Here is a 19,358-nt window from a genome sequence, read left to right as displayed (position 1 = left end):
AAGCATGATGGAGGTTAGGTTTTCTTTCCTTAATGTACTTGGTAATTCTCCTATATACAATATTAAAAAGCATGCAGAAATTTTAACGAACTATTTACGCATATTTAAATTAGGGAAATACCAGGCAAGATGTTTCTTTTTGTAAACTGCTTCTGTCCAAAGCATTCTGTATATTATCAGAATGAAAAATGACAGCACTTTGTCATCTGTTCAAATTGATATTGCACTCTTCGCAATGACAGCTGAAAAGGCCCACAGGTGCCATATAAAGAGGTGACCATGTTGTCATATTTCATTTCGGCATCCCTCTGCAAAGCCATAATTACCTAATTAGGTTGTTAATTAGGAGATTAGCATTTTACTATATTGATAGAATGCTCTTTACTGGCGTGGGGCTAGATACACATTTGTCTGCCCTAATTTATAATCTCTGCCTTTTTTGTACTTATTTATTTGCTTATGTTCCTGATGTAGGGCAATTCAGTTTACCCGAGAAACAGTTTGTTTACAAGCTAATGAAGTTTTGATCACTGAATTAAAGTTGCTGTTAAAATAGGAACAGAGTTAAAAAGGGTGGTCACATCCCCAAAATGATAATAAAAATTCTGAGTTTGTGTAACTTGTATTCTCGTTAGCATAGGCAACAAACACATGATAAGAAATAAAATTGTTGGTATAAAAAAATCAAAGCTACAAATACTAAATCTGATATATAGAGAGATTTATATATCCTAAAGTAGACAAAGGAAATTATCTTTAATAACAAACCCCTATCATTTAGACTTATAAAATATGTTAAGTATTTTGAACGTAGTTCAGAAACTGAAGCTTGTTTAATGACTTCAGAACAAATACATTCAGTTTTCAGTTTAGACTTCCTTAGATAGTCATCATGCATCAGGGTTTATTTCATTTGTACCTTCTGTCCATTAGTCTGTGCTGGGAACATTCTCTTCCCACAATCTTTGCAGTCCTGAGTGCTTATGGAATTTGAAGTATTTCAGAGTAACCTTCACTTGGTGAGCGATTGGGAGTAAGCAGCGCGATCGCGTTCAACATTCTTTGGGTGGAAGAGGGGTGGTAAAAAAACCAGTTTCCATCTATTTTCACTCCAGTGCGTGATTTGACTATAATGTTTGTAATTTGCATTAGATGTACTTTTTCTGCTGTTTCCAGTTAAGGAGATTAAGAGTTTTATAACAATGTTAGGAGCACCATTCCCACTGAGGTAGTTTAGCTCCTTTTGATTATATTTGGTAGTAACTGTTAAAGTTGTAGAAAGTGCATATGTGCCTAAGTCCTTTTTCTCCACAGTTGTTCTGAAGAATTGCATTTGTTTATGTCTAATTTTCTTTAAAATTTAAAAACATATTTAAAAATATTTTTATATGAAGAAAATATATGTAAAATCTTCCATTCAATGGGTTAAGATTTTCGCTTAATTGTAATAATTTATTCGGTCAGTAGTTTCTAACTGTATGTCTGGGAATTAAGCAGTGAAAACTATACACAACACTGCCCTCGAGGGACTTGCAGTCTAGTAATGGAAAATACAGCCTTGTTTGAGAAGTGTAACCTACCTTGAGAAGTGTTATAGTAACGAAAGTAGAGGTGAGTATGGAGGGGTACCTGCTCTGGACTTGCTAAGGTCACACCTTCCTGGGCACAGGATGTCTAAATTGGGATCTGAAGGGTAAAGGAGACAGTGATGTCTAAGCCAGGGGAAAGGGCAGAGAAGAGTGTTCTAGACAAGTATGACTGGAGGAGAAAGGCCTAAGGTGGTAATTTATGAAGATGGGGCTGCACAGGCAGGCAAGGCTCAGGTCTGTGGAGGAGTTGGGGAAGTCACTGAAGGATTTGCAGACAAGTTAGGAAACAGTGGCTACAGCCTAGGTGAGAGGTGGCTTGGATTAGTTTATGGGAGTTAAAAGTGAATGAAATCTAAAGAAGAGGCAAAGGAATGGTCATTAAATGGCTGTAGGCTTCATAGAAAGAAAGGAGTCAAGGATTCTAATTTGGATATTCTATTTGTTTTCTAACTTGAAGTACTGGAATATGTGTTTGAGTACCTCATAAAGACGAGGTTCATGAATCTTATTTTCCAATATGACCCCAAAATGTACAGTACTAGCAATTAGTTTTCTTTCAGATGAATTGGGAAAGTACTAATATTTGAGGATCACTTTTGGGCCCTACATTGTGACAGCTGCTTTACGAGGTATGTCATAACGTCTTAACAGAGATCCAGTGAAACTGTGACTTGCCCAGTTTTCTCAGCTCCTGTGTGGTGGAATTGCAAGCACCCCAAAGCTTTTGTGTTCTTTATCCCCTTCCATTTGTTTGTTCCAAAGTGAAGTGGAGAATTACATCAAGGCCGGGTAGCTCTGTATGTTGCTGACAGAGGCATTGTGTTAGGGCCCCACCCACTCTGGTGTGGATTAAAGCATCGTCTGGGGATTTGGTAGGAGAAGCTGCTCCTGCGCACGCACCAGTGTCTCTGCTTCAACAAGTTAAGTTCTGTTGGCATTACCGACACTGGGATTGAATCTCCCTTAACTAGAAATGTAGATTAGCTGCATCCACACGGGGTCGCAAACGTTATATGAAAGTTCTCTTCCTTTCGCCAGCGGAAGAGACTTGGAAACTCCCAGTTTTGCATGAGGAATTTGATATCCCTTTGATGCAGTCAACTTGTGTTACAAATTGTTTAAAAACATTTGTGGTTACTGTTGCAAATACTGTTCAATTAAGTTAGTTGTTGGTATCCATGTGTGGAGATCACCTAAACTGGAAGAAATCTAGGATGCAGCATGGATTCTAGCCGTTCTATGCTTCTACTTCCCCTTTTAAAATGGGGATATAATTCATATACCATAAATTCACCCTTTCCAAGCGTACAATTCAATGATTTTTAGTATATTCACAAAGTTGCATAACCATCACCACTATCTAAAACCAAAACAGTTTTGTTACCCTGAAAGAAACCCATACCCATTAGCAGTCACTCTCATTCCTCCCTCCCCCAGCCCTGGCAACCATTAATCTATTTTCTATCTCTATGGACCTGCCTATTCTGAACCTTTCATATAAATGGAATCATACAATAATGGCATTTTGTGTCTGCTTTCTTTTACTTAGCATGTTGTGGCATGTATGAGTATTTCATTCCTTTTTATTGCCGAATAATATTCCATCGATGGAAATAGGAAATACCACATTTTGCTTATCCATTCATCAGTCAGTGGAGGTTTGGATTGTTTCCACTTTTGGGCTATTGTGAATAATACTGCTCTGAACACCATGAACATTCCTATCCAAATTTTTGTGTGAATGTGTTTTCAGTTTTGTTGGGTATATACCTTATAGTGGATTGCTGGGTTATACAAGTGACGCTGTTTAATATTTTGATAAACTGCCAGACTGTTTACAAAAGTAGCTACGTCATTTTACCTTCCTAGCAGCAGTGTATAAAGTCTGCCCCCTTCCTGCTTTTGCTCTCTTCAGGCTCTGTGTTGGCTCTGGTCTGAGCTGGAAGCAACCTTAGGTCCTAGGAGTTCCATTAGTTTTTGCCATTTTTTTCTCCTCTGTCTTGATAAACAGGAAATTTTTACATTTTTCTCTGTTCAGCCAGGTTCGTTCTACAAGATATGTGTACCAGGCCTTACTTCGGGTATTAGTGATAGGAAGCCAGATAGGGCTTCTAGTCCTTTCCTCTCCAAGACTTCATAATCTAGTAGTTGGAACTTCTTAGTAGGAAATGAGAGGAGAGGGGAAAGCCAGTGACAAAAGTAACTGCTTAGATACTTGTGAAATTCCGCAGAATGGATCCTAACTTTGGAACTTAGGTAAAGATTGACTGACTTGGTTTTCACAGCTTCTGGCATTTCTTTTTTCAGCCCATCCTGTAACTATTGCTGTTTCTTGGGTTCCCTAGATTACTGTTCTTCTTTCTTAGGTGTTCTTCCTGGGTAAGCTCATTCACATCCATGACTTCATCTGTCATTAATGTGTTGATGTGTTCCAAATTTCTTAAGATCTTTTTCCGAGGCTGTGGGTTTGCATACCACTTCGTGTGTTGTCTCCTGCGTTTGCTTAGACCTTTCTCCTAGGCTATCATAACGGTTTGCATCATGATGGATCTCTGGGTAATCCGTAGACATCTCAAGCTCACTGTGTCTGAAACATAATTCCTCATTTCCCCTCTCCCTGTTAAGCGGTTCCTACCTTTGAGTTCACAGTTTCATTTGTTGGCACTGTCATGCAAGCTATAAACTTTCCCCTTCTCCTTAACCCTCCACATCCGCTCAGTCACCAATTTCTACCAATTTTGTTTCCTAAATATTTCTTAATATTTCTTAATATAGGCAGACCTATCTTTCACTGCCTTACTTCAGATTTCATTATCTCTTCCCTGATTTGTAGTCACAGCTTCATAACTAATCTTGTCTCTTGTCCATCAGATTAATCTTCTCTGCAGTTTCCAGAGCACTCTCTGAAATGCTAATCTAATCACCAACTTTGAACTCCATGTGGTTTTAGTTACTACTGTGTTTCCCCTAAAATAAGACCAGGTCTTATATTAATTTTTGTTCCAAAAGACGCATTAGGGTTTATGTTCAGGGATGTCATCCTGAAAAAGCATGCTAGGGCTTATTTTCCGGTTAGGTCTCCCCCCCCCCCCCAGTTAGGTCTTATTTTCGTGGAAACACGGTAAATACATATTCTGCTGTTTCTTGTTTTAGTGCCTTGTCTCATGCTGTCTCTTTACTTGGAAGAGATGTTTGTCTTTTTGACCCTTCTTCCAACTATGCAACCAACTTCTCATCTTTGAAGATTCATTTTAGAGCAGGGAATACTAGCAATAACAATAATTATAAACATTTGTATAGTGCTAACCATGGGCCAGGCTCTGTTATACACACGTAACATACGAGTATATGAATTCGTTCAATCCTCACAACAGTCCTGTGAGGTAGGCACCAAAATTATTTCCGTTTCCAGATGAGGACCAGGAGGCACAGAAATGTTCCTTTCCCTACATCCCACATTGCGTCAGTGGCTGTATCCAGATTTGAAGCCAGGCAGTCTGATGCTCGATTGCTTTCCTGCCTACCCTTTCCCAACCTCCTCGATTGCTTCCACTTCCTCTCCTCCAAACGTTAGTTGTCCTTTCCCTGCTTCTGTGATAATCCGTGCCTGGCCTGATGTGCATCTGAAGTCCATAGGACAGATCTGGGGAAAATTTTATTTTAAACATTTCTGATCAAGGAGCCAGCATTATAGATGATTTATTGCCAGCTCTTATTTTTCCTCTGTTCTTAAGGTTATAAAAATACCTGGCAAAGTTAGTGCAGTTTTGTTAATAACAAGAAAAGCGCTTACCCTTGATCAGAGTTACGAAAGTGGGAAGTGATCACTTCCATTATTTTGATCTCAGTCATGTCTGTGAAGCCTTGTCTGAGTGTCCAGATTCATTTAAGTATTTTTTCTTTGTGTTTCCATACATAGTAGTTTGTTATAGAATCCTCTAGCATTGATCTCATTCTTTACTGTGACCATTTGTGTACTTGTCTTTTCCCTCTTGTTTGATTGTAAGCCTTCTGGGTAAGGGACTGTGATTTACTACTTTATACCGCTAACTCCCAGCATGTAGTATGTATTCCTGCATGTTGAATGTATAGGTAAGTGTGTTTATATCCATATCTAGACTAGTGAGAGAAGCGGGATTAAGAAGAAGGTGATGCAGGCGACAAACTGGAAATTTCAGGCCGCAGATTGTAATCGTTATGAGCCAGGCTTTTTCCTGCCCCCCACCTCTTGCTAGTTAAGTGGCCTTGGGTCTCAGCTGACTGATTTGTAAAACATGAATAATAATAGACTCTACCTCATAGTTTTGTAAGTGACATAAGTGCTTACTAAATAAATAAGTAACCTTCTGGAATCCAGATAATTGATTATTGTACTTAAATTGTATTTTGTGAAACACTGCCACCCTAACTTCATAACATTATAGGCAGAATGAAGCCAGTCTGCTGCCCTGTCCTCGTGTTTGATCAATGTGGTGATGGTTTAAAAAACAAAAGAAGAACATAGTCTACAAGGTTATAAAAAAATACCTGGCAAAGTTAGTGCAGTTTTGTTAATAACAAGAAAAGCACTTACCATTTATCAAAGTTACGAAAGCTCCATTCAAATGAAAGTACAAAGCATCTTTCAAAGTCACATAAAAATAGTTTGGGGATTATCTCCTACTTTAGATTTTCTCATTGCTGTCCTCCACTCATTAGGAGTTAAATGAATGAGTGTCATAGTTGACATTTATTTCCCTTCCAAAAGGATGTAGTTAGACCAAGGAAAGTCAATAATATTGCACCTTGGGTTCGTATAGTGCTTTTTTACTTTCTGTAAGTATCCCCATAAAGTGGCTAAGCAGGACCAGGTTATGGCTATTTCACTGCTGGGGGAACAGAGAGGCACTGACTTGCTTAAAGTCATCCCATAGCTAGTTCTTCGGCAGGCTAGAGACAATAACCTGAAATTCCAGGTGTGTTTACTAACTTTCACTCTTGTAGTTTTAGGAACCAGTTTCTATACATAATGGCATTAGAAATATAGGCTAGGTGGTGATAATGCCCATTCAGATCGGTCAACATGATTTACCTTTGTAGGTTTGCTGCCAAAATCTCGGTACTATTAAAATCTTTGTCAAAAAAGGATTTCCTTGTACGTCTATCCTTGGTAGAGTCATAAAAGTAAAACATGCGGTGGAATTCTTCTGACCTTTGAGGGAAAACAGTATGAATCAGAAACACACAAAACTTTTTATTAGGACTTCAGGGTAAAGTCCCAGTCACATCCTGCTCCTCCTCACAAGTGATTGGAATAGAAGTTGAGAGCGGAAAAGGCCCCTTTTACAGTTCACCCTGCCCATAAAACAGATGCGAAAATGGATGGATGTGCAAAACAGGTTTAAAGAAGTGACTTGTCCAAAACCGTGTAATTAGGTCCCTAGTAATTAGGGAATTGGAATTCAGGTTTCCTGAGTGGTGGTTGCAATAAACTGTGTTGCTTCCCTTAACTGATGGTGTGGTTAACCTGAGAGCCAGGGAAATGGAAACATAACTCTATTGAATGATTCTTCTTGTTTAAGCAAACGTCAGACATCGAGGAAACAATAAAAGGAAAATAAATCTTAGACTGTAGCGGGAGACCTATCTATTGAACGAGCACCATGGATAAAGGGCCTTTTTTTGGAAAATCATGGCGCAACCTTTTGGGAACAAGAAAGATTCATTTGTTTATCTGTTCATTCCACACTGAGCTCTTACTGGATGCCAGCCACATTCTGCTAGAAACAGGCGGCACAGTGATGAATAAGACAGGTCCTTAAGGAGCTTATAGTTTAGAAGAGAAAACCAACATATAAACATTATTATTTAAGAAAACACTGTGATTAGTTTGCTCATTCATTCATTCAATCCTTAACATAGCAGCCAGAGAGATCCTTTTAAAATGTGAGTTAGACCATATCACTGCTCTGCCTCCAATCCTCCGGTGATTCTCCATTTTACTTGGAGTAAAAGCAGGGTCCTTAGAATGGCCGGCAGTAGATTTGCACACTCTTCCAGACATCATCCTGTATTACTTGCTTCCTTGCCAGACTCCTTGTTTCTTCTTGAATAGTGCCCGGCATGCTCCCTCCGATTGCACTTCCCTCAGAAGTCCACATGGCTTGTTCTCTCACCTCCTTTTAAACGTTAACTCGATGTCACTTGGCCACTTGGCAAAGCATTTCTTGACTTTGTTTACAATTGCAACTGTGGCTCCACCCACCTAGCATGCTGTCTCTCTTCCCTGCACTATTTTTCCCTGTAGCACTTCTAACTTAGTGTATAGTTTATTTCTCTATTTTGTTTGTCTCCCACATGGGAATGTGAACTCCATAAGGGCCGGACTTTGTTTCCTGCTGTGCTCTCTGCATCTAGAACAGTGTCTGGCTCATAGTAGGCATTCAGTAAATGCAGGCAGAATGAGTCCATTCAGCAGGCACATAGCACCTACTACTCACAGGCCATGTGCTAGATTGATTACTTGGTAGAAGTGGGGCCAAAGTGCAGTGCAGAGACCACAAAGAAGGGAGCAGCTAAGCCGGTCTCTGGGTTTCATTAGGGAGGTTTCCTGGAAGAACCGGCCGTTGAGCTGGATTTTAAAGAATGAGTAAGAAGTAGTCAGGTGAAGAAGGGTGACCAGGCTTCACATCAAAAGGGGTAAGTTTGAAGGAGTACAGCTTGTCTTGATTGTGGTAACTTGAGCTTTGGTTCTCCGTAGGGTGGGTTAAAATTTCAGTAAACAGATATTAGGAGCTGAACTTGGTTTGGTGCCTTCGAAGATTTGCCCATAGATTTTATTAGTAGCAAAGTTGTATAGTTTAGTCTCAGTATAAATGACACTCGGGGTCAGGTTGGATTTTACCACAAATTTACTGGCTTCACACGACACATCACTGCAGGGTTTCTCAATCAGCGTCATTGATACTGACATTTGGGGGAATATGATTCTTTATTGTGGGTGCTTCCTGTGCCTTGTAGGATGTTTAGCAGCATTTCTGGCATCCACCTTCTAGATGCTAATTGCACCCGCCCCCAGTGTGACAACTAGAAATGTGTCCAGACATTGTTAAATGTCCCCTGGGGAGCAACATTGCCTTTCTGTTGAGAAGCGCTGCATTGCTGTTGGTGGGGTCCAGGGAGTCCTGTCTTCAGCAACTTTACAAGTGATGGGGGGGAGAGAGATTTATACCTTCACAGAGTGACTGCATTTCTGAATCTAGAATTGGATAAAACTTGGGCAATTCCTTAAACATGATGTTCATGTAACTAACTGTACTAAAGGTAGAAATAAAATGCCTTTAAAGCAGTTTGGACCCTGGGAGCTGGAGAAGGGTTGACAGAGGATGAGATGTGAGAGTTGCGCTTAAAAGAGTAAAGTTTGCATTGGGTGAAAAGGGCACATCTTAGACAAAGGGAGTATCATTACCAAAGGCTGGCAGACGGTCCCAGTAGTCCTGGGAGTTGCATGCTGGGAAGAAGGCAGGTGAGTGAAACTGGGTTGTGAGAGCCTTAAATGTTGTGCATGAAGGTAAAGGAGTTTAGGCTGTTTTCCCCACACTATATATTTTCATTTCTATTGCTGTATAACTAGTCATCACAAACTTAGTGGTTTAAAACAAAACAAATTTATTATTCCTCAGTGGGTCAGGAGTCATGGCTTCAGCTGGGTTTTCAGCTGAGGCTCCCAAAGGAATGAAATTAAGGTATCAGCTGGTTCCATCCTCACCTGGAGGCTGGACTAGGGAAAGATCTCTGTCCAGCCTCCCTCAGGTTGTCGGAATTTCCTTGTGGCTGTATGATTGAGCTCCCGTTGTCTTGCTCCCTGTTGGCTGGGACCACTCTCAGCTCCTAGAGGCCGCTCGTGGGTCCTTGCCATGTGTAGTTCCCTAACGGCTGTTTGCTTCTTCAAGACCAGCAGGAAAATCTCTCTGGCTTAGAATCCCTCTTCGTTTGCCTGGGATGTAGTCTTATAACGGAAAATAATCAAGGGAGTGACTCTCTTATCACCTCTGCTGGCTAGAAGCAAGTCAGGTTCCACCCACACTCAAGGGAAGGACACAACCCAAAGGTGTGGCTACCAAGAGCCAGGAGTTTCTGGAGCCATTTTAGGAGTCTCACTACCATATACACTTCAGCTCCATGAAGGCAGTGGCCGAGTCTCTCCATTTTTTGCTCAGCATTGTATCTCCAGTGCTGGTATGTGTTAAGTGCTTTATAGATATTTGTCAAATGAATGAAATCAATGAATGAATATTTGATAGACAGTTCAGTGCTATTTGTGGTTTCAGCTCCTTTCACGTTGAGAAGCAGTCAAGTTTCTTTGGTGCTACTAATTTCTTCACTCTAGATAAAACTATAAACATTTTTGCCTGAAATCTTAAAAGTAAAACCTAAAATTATTTGTTTATTGTCACAAGTGTCAATCAAATCTATTATGTCTGAGAGACAACAGCCATTAGAAAAATAATGTAGGGCTCCATTGCACCAAACTATAATAGCAGTTTTCTTGTAATAGCCAGAAGTGTTGGCAGGTTTGGAGTTTTGGGGGTGGTGGGTGGTTAGGCTGTCTGAAGTTTATTGCTAGCTAATAAACAATATTTCAAAGCATTTTGAATACTTGATTGTTTTTTAACAGTGGCATCATAATAGAGATTTTAGTCTAACTTGTGTTTACAATTTTATATATAGTTTGGTGTTACTAATAACTACAGTTCTTCGTACTTGTCATAGGAGACATCTATTAAGAAAAAATTAGGTCTTGAGTTGTCCATTGATAAAGTACCATTTTATCTTCACAAAAATCAGACATTTTTGACACCAAACTCTTTTTCTATCTTGTGTTCAATCTGGGGTTTTGATAAAACCTGTATGTGCCGGGGATACTAGAAGCCACAAAGGAAGCATGGCACGTCTTCCTGGAGTGTTGATTTTAGCGATACATTAAAAAGTAAAACAGTTTTTTCTATTAAAACAAATATAGGTGCAGTATATTACAGGATAGCATGCAGAATATGAATGAATTCCAAAACAGTTTCTTAGAGCATATTGCTTTAGGTGGCTCCCCTAGATTCTGTCATACTGTGATTTATGGTCACCTGCCTTTCAGGTGTGTCCGTGGACAAGTCTGAGAGGCACTGTACTGTACCAGGCTCCCCTTAACTGGATCGTGGCAGATGGTAAGATCAGAGACGTTTGAGATGGAGGTTAGTGGCACAAGGAAAGAAAAATCAAGGGTCAGGGTTTCTTTGTCCAAAGGAGACATTTGTTGGAACAAAAGACCTGGTCTGCTAGATTGGTGGCAGTCTGGCTGGTCCCAGATGTCCTTAGTCACTCATCAGGGGGCCTCAGCAGACAAGCTGGAATGACACCTGAGCCTCTCCAGGTAGTCTTTTATCCCAAGCTTCTTCCCATGATTCAGATGTGTTCCAAAGAAGGCAGCAGCAGAAGCTGCAAGGTCTCTCACGGTTAAGGTTGAGAAGTCCCACAATATTACTTCCACTACATTCTGCTGCTGAAAGCAAATCAGTGTAAACCCAGACTGAAGGGGTGGGGAAATAGCCTCCATCTCTTGATGGGAGGAGCTGCAAAGACTGGCCTTTTAAAAATCCACCATATGACCTTGAGCAAGTTGCTTAACTCCTTTAAGCTTAATTTTTTAAACCTATAAAATGGGGATAGTGATACCCACTTCCTGGGCTGGTTGTAACGATGAAATATGTTGTTACATGAAAAGTACAGCTGATAGTAAGAGCTCAGTAAACGTCATCTATTACTGTTCTCCTTGTTTCTGCCTAATGAAAGCTTAGCCATCCTTAAATGCGACCTTCTTTCCTGAAGCCTTCTGTAGTTTTCTTGTCTCTTGGAAAACATATTGTCTTAGCGCCTCATTTGATGGTTAGTACGTATTGCCTTATGTTACTGCAATGTCTGTACGGGACATAGCTCATCTGCTCAGGCTTGTAAGCCTCTGGAGGGTGCAGGCCAGTGTTCAGATAATTTTTTGTAGGATTCCCAGTGCCTAGCTCTGAGTGATGTTTACTGAATGAATCCCATATTATTCAAAAGATACAAGCATTTCTTTTTTGTTGTTTTAATTTAGTAAGTACTTTTAGTCAAAATACAGAATACAAATGTGAAAGGAAAAATTAAACTCCAGATACAAGGTCTCACTATTTATTGTTTAATGAAATTAGGCATATTCACATAGAAGATTTTAATTCCCCAACGGGAAAAAAACTTAACTTTTTGCTGGTTTGAAAAATAAATGAAGATTTAATTTGGAGTTAAATTGGAGAGAGAAGAAGAGATTTAAAAGCAATAAAGTGCATTTTATTTTAATGGTCATTTCAATTATTTTCAAATTGCAGGAGGTGTGAATTCTGAACTTTAGATCAAAGAATGCTGAAATCTTAGTAAAAAACAGGGTCTGTTGGTTTTTATAAATGGAAAGCTTTGCGTCTAACAAAAAGGCTTTTGTTTTTCTAACTTGTGATCATTCCCTGTAGTTCAAAATAAATGTGGGTGCTTCTATAACACTCTTAAGGAATCCTGTGTAGGAATCAGATTTAACTTGCCTAATGCTATAGCATGAAGTGGGGGTACAGGGTGGAAAGGTAAAAAAAAAAAAAAAAAAAATCTGGCATCTGCTGTTACATGTTGTTAACTCCCTCAGCAGACATTAAATCATTTCAAGTACAGTAATAGTGTGGGAGGTAAATTAACTAACCATTAACAATCTTATAAATACACAATTAACATGCCAACATTTATATGACACATTGATGGGGCAGCAGTAATTTTTGATTGGGAGTTTGCAGACCTTTGAGAAGCCTCGGGCTGTTTGTTGCTTATTCAGACAAGTTTTCACAGATTGCAGGTGAGGAGATTTGGAGTCTGTGTCTGGCAGAGAAGTGAGTTGTCGGAGTGTTTGGAAAGTCTAGGAAGGGGAATTTCCTTTTAACCATTGGCTGAATTTGAGCGTTTTTAAGTCATGTCGCTGCCTATCTCAGGTGCTTAGGGAGTGAAGAAGTATAGGGAGGGCCCATTTGTTTACGGTGGGGTTATTTAAAGAAATGCGGAATATTTCAAGTATGGATTTTGTAGCTGAAGTTGCATGAATCTCGGGACTTCCAAAAAGATACAGACCTGAGAATTTAAAGTATACCCTTCTTCCGTGGTTTCAGGTCAACACTCTGAAGTTTGTTTCATGTGTAAAATGTTGTGACTTTTATATTTGAACAACCGTTTTGTGCGCTGCTCATTTCTTGCTATTGTACAAATCACTGTTGCATTAGTGGAAGGAGGTTAAGGGTCTAGTCTACTGTATAACACATTTACTATCTTGCATCTTTCAAAAAACCCATGGAAGAAATTTCTCTCAGGGTCTAAAACCCAAAGAGCTCAACAACGTGATTTTAAAAATCATGTTTAGTATGACTGTTATAATCCTTTGTTCCTCTTTGTTTAGAGAGGGTGTATAATGGTTAAGATCCCAAGCTCTTGCCTTTGATTCTTGGTTTTATTACTTGTTAGCTATCTGGCTTTGGACTTTTCTGTACCTCAGTTTTTTCGTATGTAAAATGGGGATAAAAATAGTAAGTATCTTACAGGGTTGTTTTGAGAATTCTATGAATTAATCCACCTAAAAAGGAAAGAACAAGTCTAGCTTTTGTAATAAGGTTAGCTATTATAATTGCCTTTTGCTTCTGGGATTCTACAGTCTGCCTGTAGCAGATGTGTACGATCTTATGGCATGCACTGGCTAATGGATTCCTCCTGAGTTAGTTGCCCTTTGCCACTTTTCTCATCTACTTTTTTACTATGTCTTATGTTTTTTTGTAAGCCATTGCAAATACAGTTTGGAGGGTGTAAGTGTATAAAGTTATTAAAAATAGACTTGTATGAAGACTTGATACCCATTAAACCTATAAAATTTAGTCCCCTGTTTGGGGCACATACCAGGTTCCCATAGCAGGTCGCATGATCATTAGTGAACACAAATGGTTATGTAAAGTGGTAATAGCATCCAAATGGCACCTGGAACCACATTTAGCACATAGTAGGAACTTATAAACATTTATTGAATGAATGAATGAAATATAAAAGGAGACTCACCCAGTACATTAAAAATGGCCGTGTCATTTTTGGGACATCTCACTATCTTCCTACTCTGCGTGATGTCCCATTGCTTCCATTTTCAGTAAAACAAATCTTTATACTTTGAGGGACCTGGAGTTAAAAATGGGAGAACCTGTGAAAAGTAGGACATTTTATGGGAACAGACCTCCTGGAGCCTGAAATTATTGTTTATCCAATAGCCTAAGGTATATAAAAAGGACCAACTGTCCTAGAGAGTCAAGAATTGGTGACATCCAGCAGAGGCATTCAAAGCTCGAAGAGCCAGCATTTGTAAAAGTGTAGGGAAGCATTTCTAAACCATGTTCTGTGAAACCCTGTTATACATTGATATGTTTTAGTGTTTCTAGAGGAAAAAATGTATAGGATCAAATAGGTTTGGGATTTGGGATATATGAGATTTCCCACTCTTGGAGCTTCATAATATACATTAGTACTTTAAAAGCTTTGAGATGTGCTATAACTAAACAGCAAGAAGAACCTATTTAATTTTGTTTAATCTGCCATTTCCTACACATTTTTTAAAAATTTAATCTGAAATTTAAAAAATTGTGGTTAAAGTATATAATAAACTTTGCCATTTTTATTATTTTTAAGGGTATAGTTCAGTGGCACTAAGTACATTCACATTATTGTGCAACCATCACTACCACCCATCTCTAAAACTTTGTTATCTTCCCCAATTGAAACATACCCATTAAACACTTATTCCCCGTTCCCCACTCCCTCTAGCCCCTGGCAACTGCCATTTTACTTTCTCTCTCTATGAATTTGACCACTCTGCGTACTTCATATAAGTGGAATCATATAGTGTTTGTCCTTTTGTGACGAGCTTATTTCATTTGGCATAATGGCCTCAGGGTTCATCCATGTTGTAACGTGTCAGAATTTCCTTTTTAAGGCTGAATAGCATTCCATTGTATGTATGAGGTATGATCAAAAACTACGGTGAATGTTTTTTGTTATTTTTCCTCCCCTTCTTCCCCCTCCCCCCCTTTCCCTCCTCCCTATCCCTCTTTTCCCGCCTCCCTCCCACCCCCACTCTGGTTCAAGCCGTTGTTTCTCAGTCTAGTTGTGTCGTACACAGCTCCCTGGCCCAGGCTGGTATTATGAGCCTTGCGTTCTCCCAGGCTGAGGCAGTCGGTCACCGGTCGCCAGTCGGCTGCGCACAGCAGCTCACGGCAGCTCTCGCTGGCCGCCAGCCGCTCATGGCAGCACACATAGCCCCCTGCAGCTCACGCTGACCTCCGCCTGCTCACGGCAGCCCAGCTCCAGAGAGAGCTGTTGTTCACAATGTTAGCTGTAGAGGGCGCAGCTCACTGGCCCATGTGGGAGTTGAACCGGCGACCACGGCATTAGGAGCACGGCGCTACAACCACCTGAGCCACTGGGCCGGCACTACGATGGATGTTTAAATAAAATTTATTACAGTGAAAGACACATTGCCGTTAATTCCTCTCAAAATACTCCTTGCTTTCAACACATCCCATTGTTCTTGCCACTTTCTGAAGCAGTTCTGGAAGTCCTCTTTCGTGAGTGTCTAGTTGCGCTGTCGTGACTGCCTCGATGTCCTGAATCATTTTGACTTTAGGGAAGAGCCAAAAGTTGCCTGGTGCCAGATCCAGTGAATAAGGTGGATAAGGGCACACCATAATGTTTTTATTTGACAGACAAAATTTGCAGTGTACCAGAAGCAATGTGTGGCACAGAGCATTGTCATGATGGAGGATGATGTACAGCACACTTTAAATAAAACACACCTTCTCTCATTGTAGCTCACACCCAACCGACTGCATTGAACCAGTTGAAACTTGTCACACACTGTTACTAAGGTTCGACGTGCGGCTTCCCATACTGAAGATCCCTGCCTGTCCGCTGGGTGGACTCGGCAGCAGCATTCACAGTGTTTTGTGACCACGCCTCGCATATACCACATTTTGTTTATCCTTTCTTTATCCTATATTTTTAATGACTGTGTAATATTCCGTTGTATGTATATGTCATGGCATTTGTACTGTTGACGTTTAGGTTGCTTTCAGATTTTCAGTATTACAAACAATCCTGAGATAAGTATTTTTGCATAGTTATCTCCTAAGAGCAAAATTCTAGAAGTGGGATTTGCCCAAAGGGTACTCATATTTTATACTTTGATAGATATTACCAAATTACCCTCTAAAAAGTCCCATTTCTCTGAACCCCTGCCAACATTGTGTTTTAAAAAATCTTTGATCTTGGCACAGCTGATCAGAGAAAGTAACTTATCTGTGTTCAGAATATCTTTGTCTTAGAAATCAAATCTACCTTCAAACGATAATTTGCTGCTCTTAAAGTGATTTAAAACATATCCTTTGGTTTTGAAAAGTAGTATTGGATAGTGTCCCAAGGTGACGGCTTTGAAGCTTACGTTGAAGAGAGGCTCTTGTCTCTGTACTGAGGGAGAAAAGGCAAGCCTTTCCTTATAATCACACTTACACATGACATGCTCATACATGTCTAAGCTCCACCACGTAATTGATTGTGTAGTCCTGGAAGTCAGATGGCAGCATTTATTGACTTCCTGCCATGTGTAAGATCCTTTGTTGCCAGAAGGGGTATGGGTGTTTTACCTCTGTCCTTGTGGAACTTTCAGTCTGAATCCTCAAGTACTTGGCACAGGAGGGGGAAAGCATGGTTCCCAGGCAGTCCTATAGGAGTTCCCTATGAGAACCAGTGTTGAATACATATTTGTTGAGTGAATCCTGCAGATTCCTCATTGTATGAAGTCATAGTGTACTAACAGAGATGCTGTCTGCTCATGTTGGGATGTCTGAGGGTTCTGTCCTGTAAAGATAAAGTGAGGGAGCTGGTGTGTGCCTTCAGACGTGTTTGCCCATAACTCTGTTATTCCCTGAAAAGATTCTGTTGAGGATACTCCAGCATAATTTTGTTGCTTTGCCCTTTGCCATTTGACTTTTCGGGCCAGAACACCCATTAAATGTATGGCTTCTCACAGAACTCCTTGTTTCTGCAGGGGAGAACCATTCAATGTGAAGTTGGAGGCACCTGTGCCGCCTCTATGGGCAGCTGGTTGCCCTACTGTCCTGGGGGACATGCTGACTGGTTGCTACGGGGGTGTTTGCAGCTCTGGCGGTCTGTGATCCTGTGATTCTGTTACAAAATCAAAACTCATTTATAAGTGATTGTACACATCTCTGTGGTTCTATAAGTTCTTTTTTTTTTTAATAAGTGAAATGTAAATGCTCCACTTTAATTCTGTAATTTTTTCCTGATGAATACACTTAAAAGGGTGGGCTGACATTAACATTTCTGAGACTGAATGTCTCAGAAATTTGACAGTTAGAAGAATTCCATTGTATTCAGAGATATACTAGTTCCGTATTTGGATATAAACGTCTTGATTCAGGGATGCCTTACATACTTTGACATTTCCCATGAGCCTCAGTATAAAATAAGTACTCAGTGGATATATTTAAAGGGAAAAATGAAAACTAATGTAATTCACTTGATTAGAGATGCTCCTCAGTTAAACCACCTCTTAATCTCAGTATCTTTATCTTAAGACCCATCAAGTGATGTCAATAGACTACGTTACCGGGCAAAAAATTTTTAAAACCTCAGCTATAACAATTTATTAACTAGATTTCCCCCATGTTCCCTTTCTAGAAGAAACAAATGGCAAGAAAGTAGTCTGATGTTATAGGTCTTTCTAAAAATAAATTCTAGGGCTGTTTGTGGGACCATGTGCAATCCAGCTTTCACATTCCTGGCACTTCATAATGGCTTTAGAGGAGCAGAGAGGTGACCCAGATGACCTGCAGAGTCCTCAGTCACAAAGGAAGCACACACTTATTTTACCTGCTGTGAACTTACTAAAGAAGGGTGAATTGTCGATGTATTTTAGGATTGCTTTAAACCAGAATTGAAAGCTGAAATTGGTACTGATATCTTTATCATCATCATCATTATTATTAATAGCAGCTCGTACTTAATTCTGTGCCAAGTACTCTTTTGAGCACTTTACCTCCTATATATCAGCTTATCCCTGGAACCCCCATTTTATGAATGAAGAAAGAAAACAAGCTCAAAGAGGTTAACGTTATTTTGACCAAGATTACACAGCTAGCAAGTGGTAGACTCAGGATTTGAACCCAGTTTTGCCTATGGGTCCTTAGGTTCTTAACTACTGTTCTGTAATATTCCTTTGTTGAGGAGTCCCATTTAACTGAGGAGGTACCATCTCGTTCCCAGAGGATAAACATCATTATCGCTTTAACAGGATTCAGGAAGCAGTTCGTATAATTAAGTTTCTAAAATAAGAAATTAATCTGGTAACAGACAAGTTTGATTAATAAGTTTTATTTTAAAAGTACAGTTCTAAAATCAGAAGAAAGGAAAATATACTTATTGAACAAAATTACTTTGGTGGAACATTTTTGTAAAATTCCCAATAACTCAGAACGCATTGTCTGTGCCTTTTTAGATACTTTACAGCCGTATGACAGGAGAGGGAAATGGAACCTGAAGAAATACAGTTTCATACAACGTGTTCCTCCATCACCTTATAAAGTAATGAGAAGACTGCATGGAATGAAGAGAGAAAGAAAGGGAAATTGATTGTTTTAACAGTAGTTATGTGCTTTGAATAGCCTGACTAAGGAGTTACTATTGTTTGTTTTGCAAGAGGAAGCCATTCTCTCTGATAACCATGGAGAGCCCCTAGTGCTTATAAGGATTTCCTTTAAGCTTACACTTAATCCTTTTAAGCTCGTAGGTACAGGGATAAATGCTGATTTTCAAGGTAGTATTTTCACATTGAATTTGTTTAAAAAATGATTCAGTCATTTTTTTGCCTTGTTTTTAAATATTGCTGTGTACGTCATGTTTCTAGGTAGGTGAGCCCGTGAAACAATATGAAGAGGAGAAAATAGCCTTTTAAGGAAATTGGCCCACAGAAAGGATGGCCTTCTTGGACAATCCAACTATCATTCTAGCTCATATTCGACAGTCCCATGTGACCAGTGATGACACAGGAATGTGTGAGATGGTTCTCATTGACCATGATGTTGACATAGAGAAGATTCATCCTCCTTCAATGCCTGGAGACAGTGGGTCAGAAATTCAGGGAAGCAATGGTGAGACTCAGGGCTACGTATATGCCCAGTCAGTCGATATTACCTCAAGTTGGGACTTTGGTATTAGAAGACGCTCAAATACAGGTAAACATCGCCTTTTAGTCATGTCTTCTGAGCTTTAAATCAGTAAACAATCTTACAGAATAATGTATAATGTTGGACTAGGTTTAATGGGGTAAGTTTCTGTGTATTAACAGGAACGTGCATGTATTAACACCAAAGTGAGTAAGCAACAGATCCGTCTCCGCAACTGAATGGAAAGAGCCTCTGGAACGATGCGATCAGACAGAAGTAGACGAGAGGAATAGGCGAAAAAGTTGGCAATGAGAGAGAGGCATGGTGGATGTTGTGTTTCTAAAAAGTCATCACGTAGAAAGGGAAGTGAACTTGTTTTGAGTTTTCTTCACATAGCAACATTAGTCCTTGGAGGCAGATTTCAGGTTGACATAATAAAGAACCTTTTTACACTGGGAGCTGACCA

The 19,358-nt window shown here is 39.8% G+C and overlaps 1 protein-coding gene across 14 annotated transcripts in view; it reads left to right on the top strand.

The window, feature by feature from the left end:
* MAPKAP1 (MAPK associated protein 1) overlaps positions 1-19,358 on the top strand; it is a 215,775-nt gene that overhangs the window by 7,542 nt on the left and 188,875 nt on the right. For 8 of the 14 annotated variants that reach the window (XM_019728588.2, XM_074331017.1, XM_074331018.1 and 5 more), the window contains one exon: positions 18,634-18,961. The exons of 3 other annotated variants lie outside the window; for them this stretch is intronic. In XM_019728588.2, the coding sequence (XP_019584147.1) occupies positions 18,703-18,961 (259 nt within the window). In that variant the 5' untranslated portion in view covers positions 18,634-18,702. Of the gene's footprint in view, positions 1-9,696; positions 9,807-10,716; positions 10,787-18,633; positions 18,962-19,358 lie in introns of those variants that run through there. 3 more of the 14 variants (XM_074331015.1, XM_019728587.2, XM_074331019.1) reach the window with 3 other exon arrangements.

Source organism: Rhinolophus sinicus, linkage group LG04 (assembly GCF_036562045.2).
Source record: "Rhinolophus sinicus isolate RSC01 linkage group LG04, ASM3656204v1, whole genome shotgun sequence".
Taxonomy (NCBI): Eukaryota; Metazoa; Chordata; class Mammalia; order Chiroptera; family Rhinolophidae; genus Rhinolophus; species Rhinolophus sinicus.
This window is presented reverse-complemented; position numbering and strand designations above follow the sequence as displayed.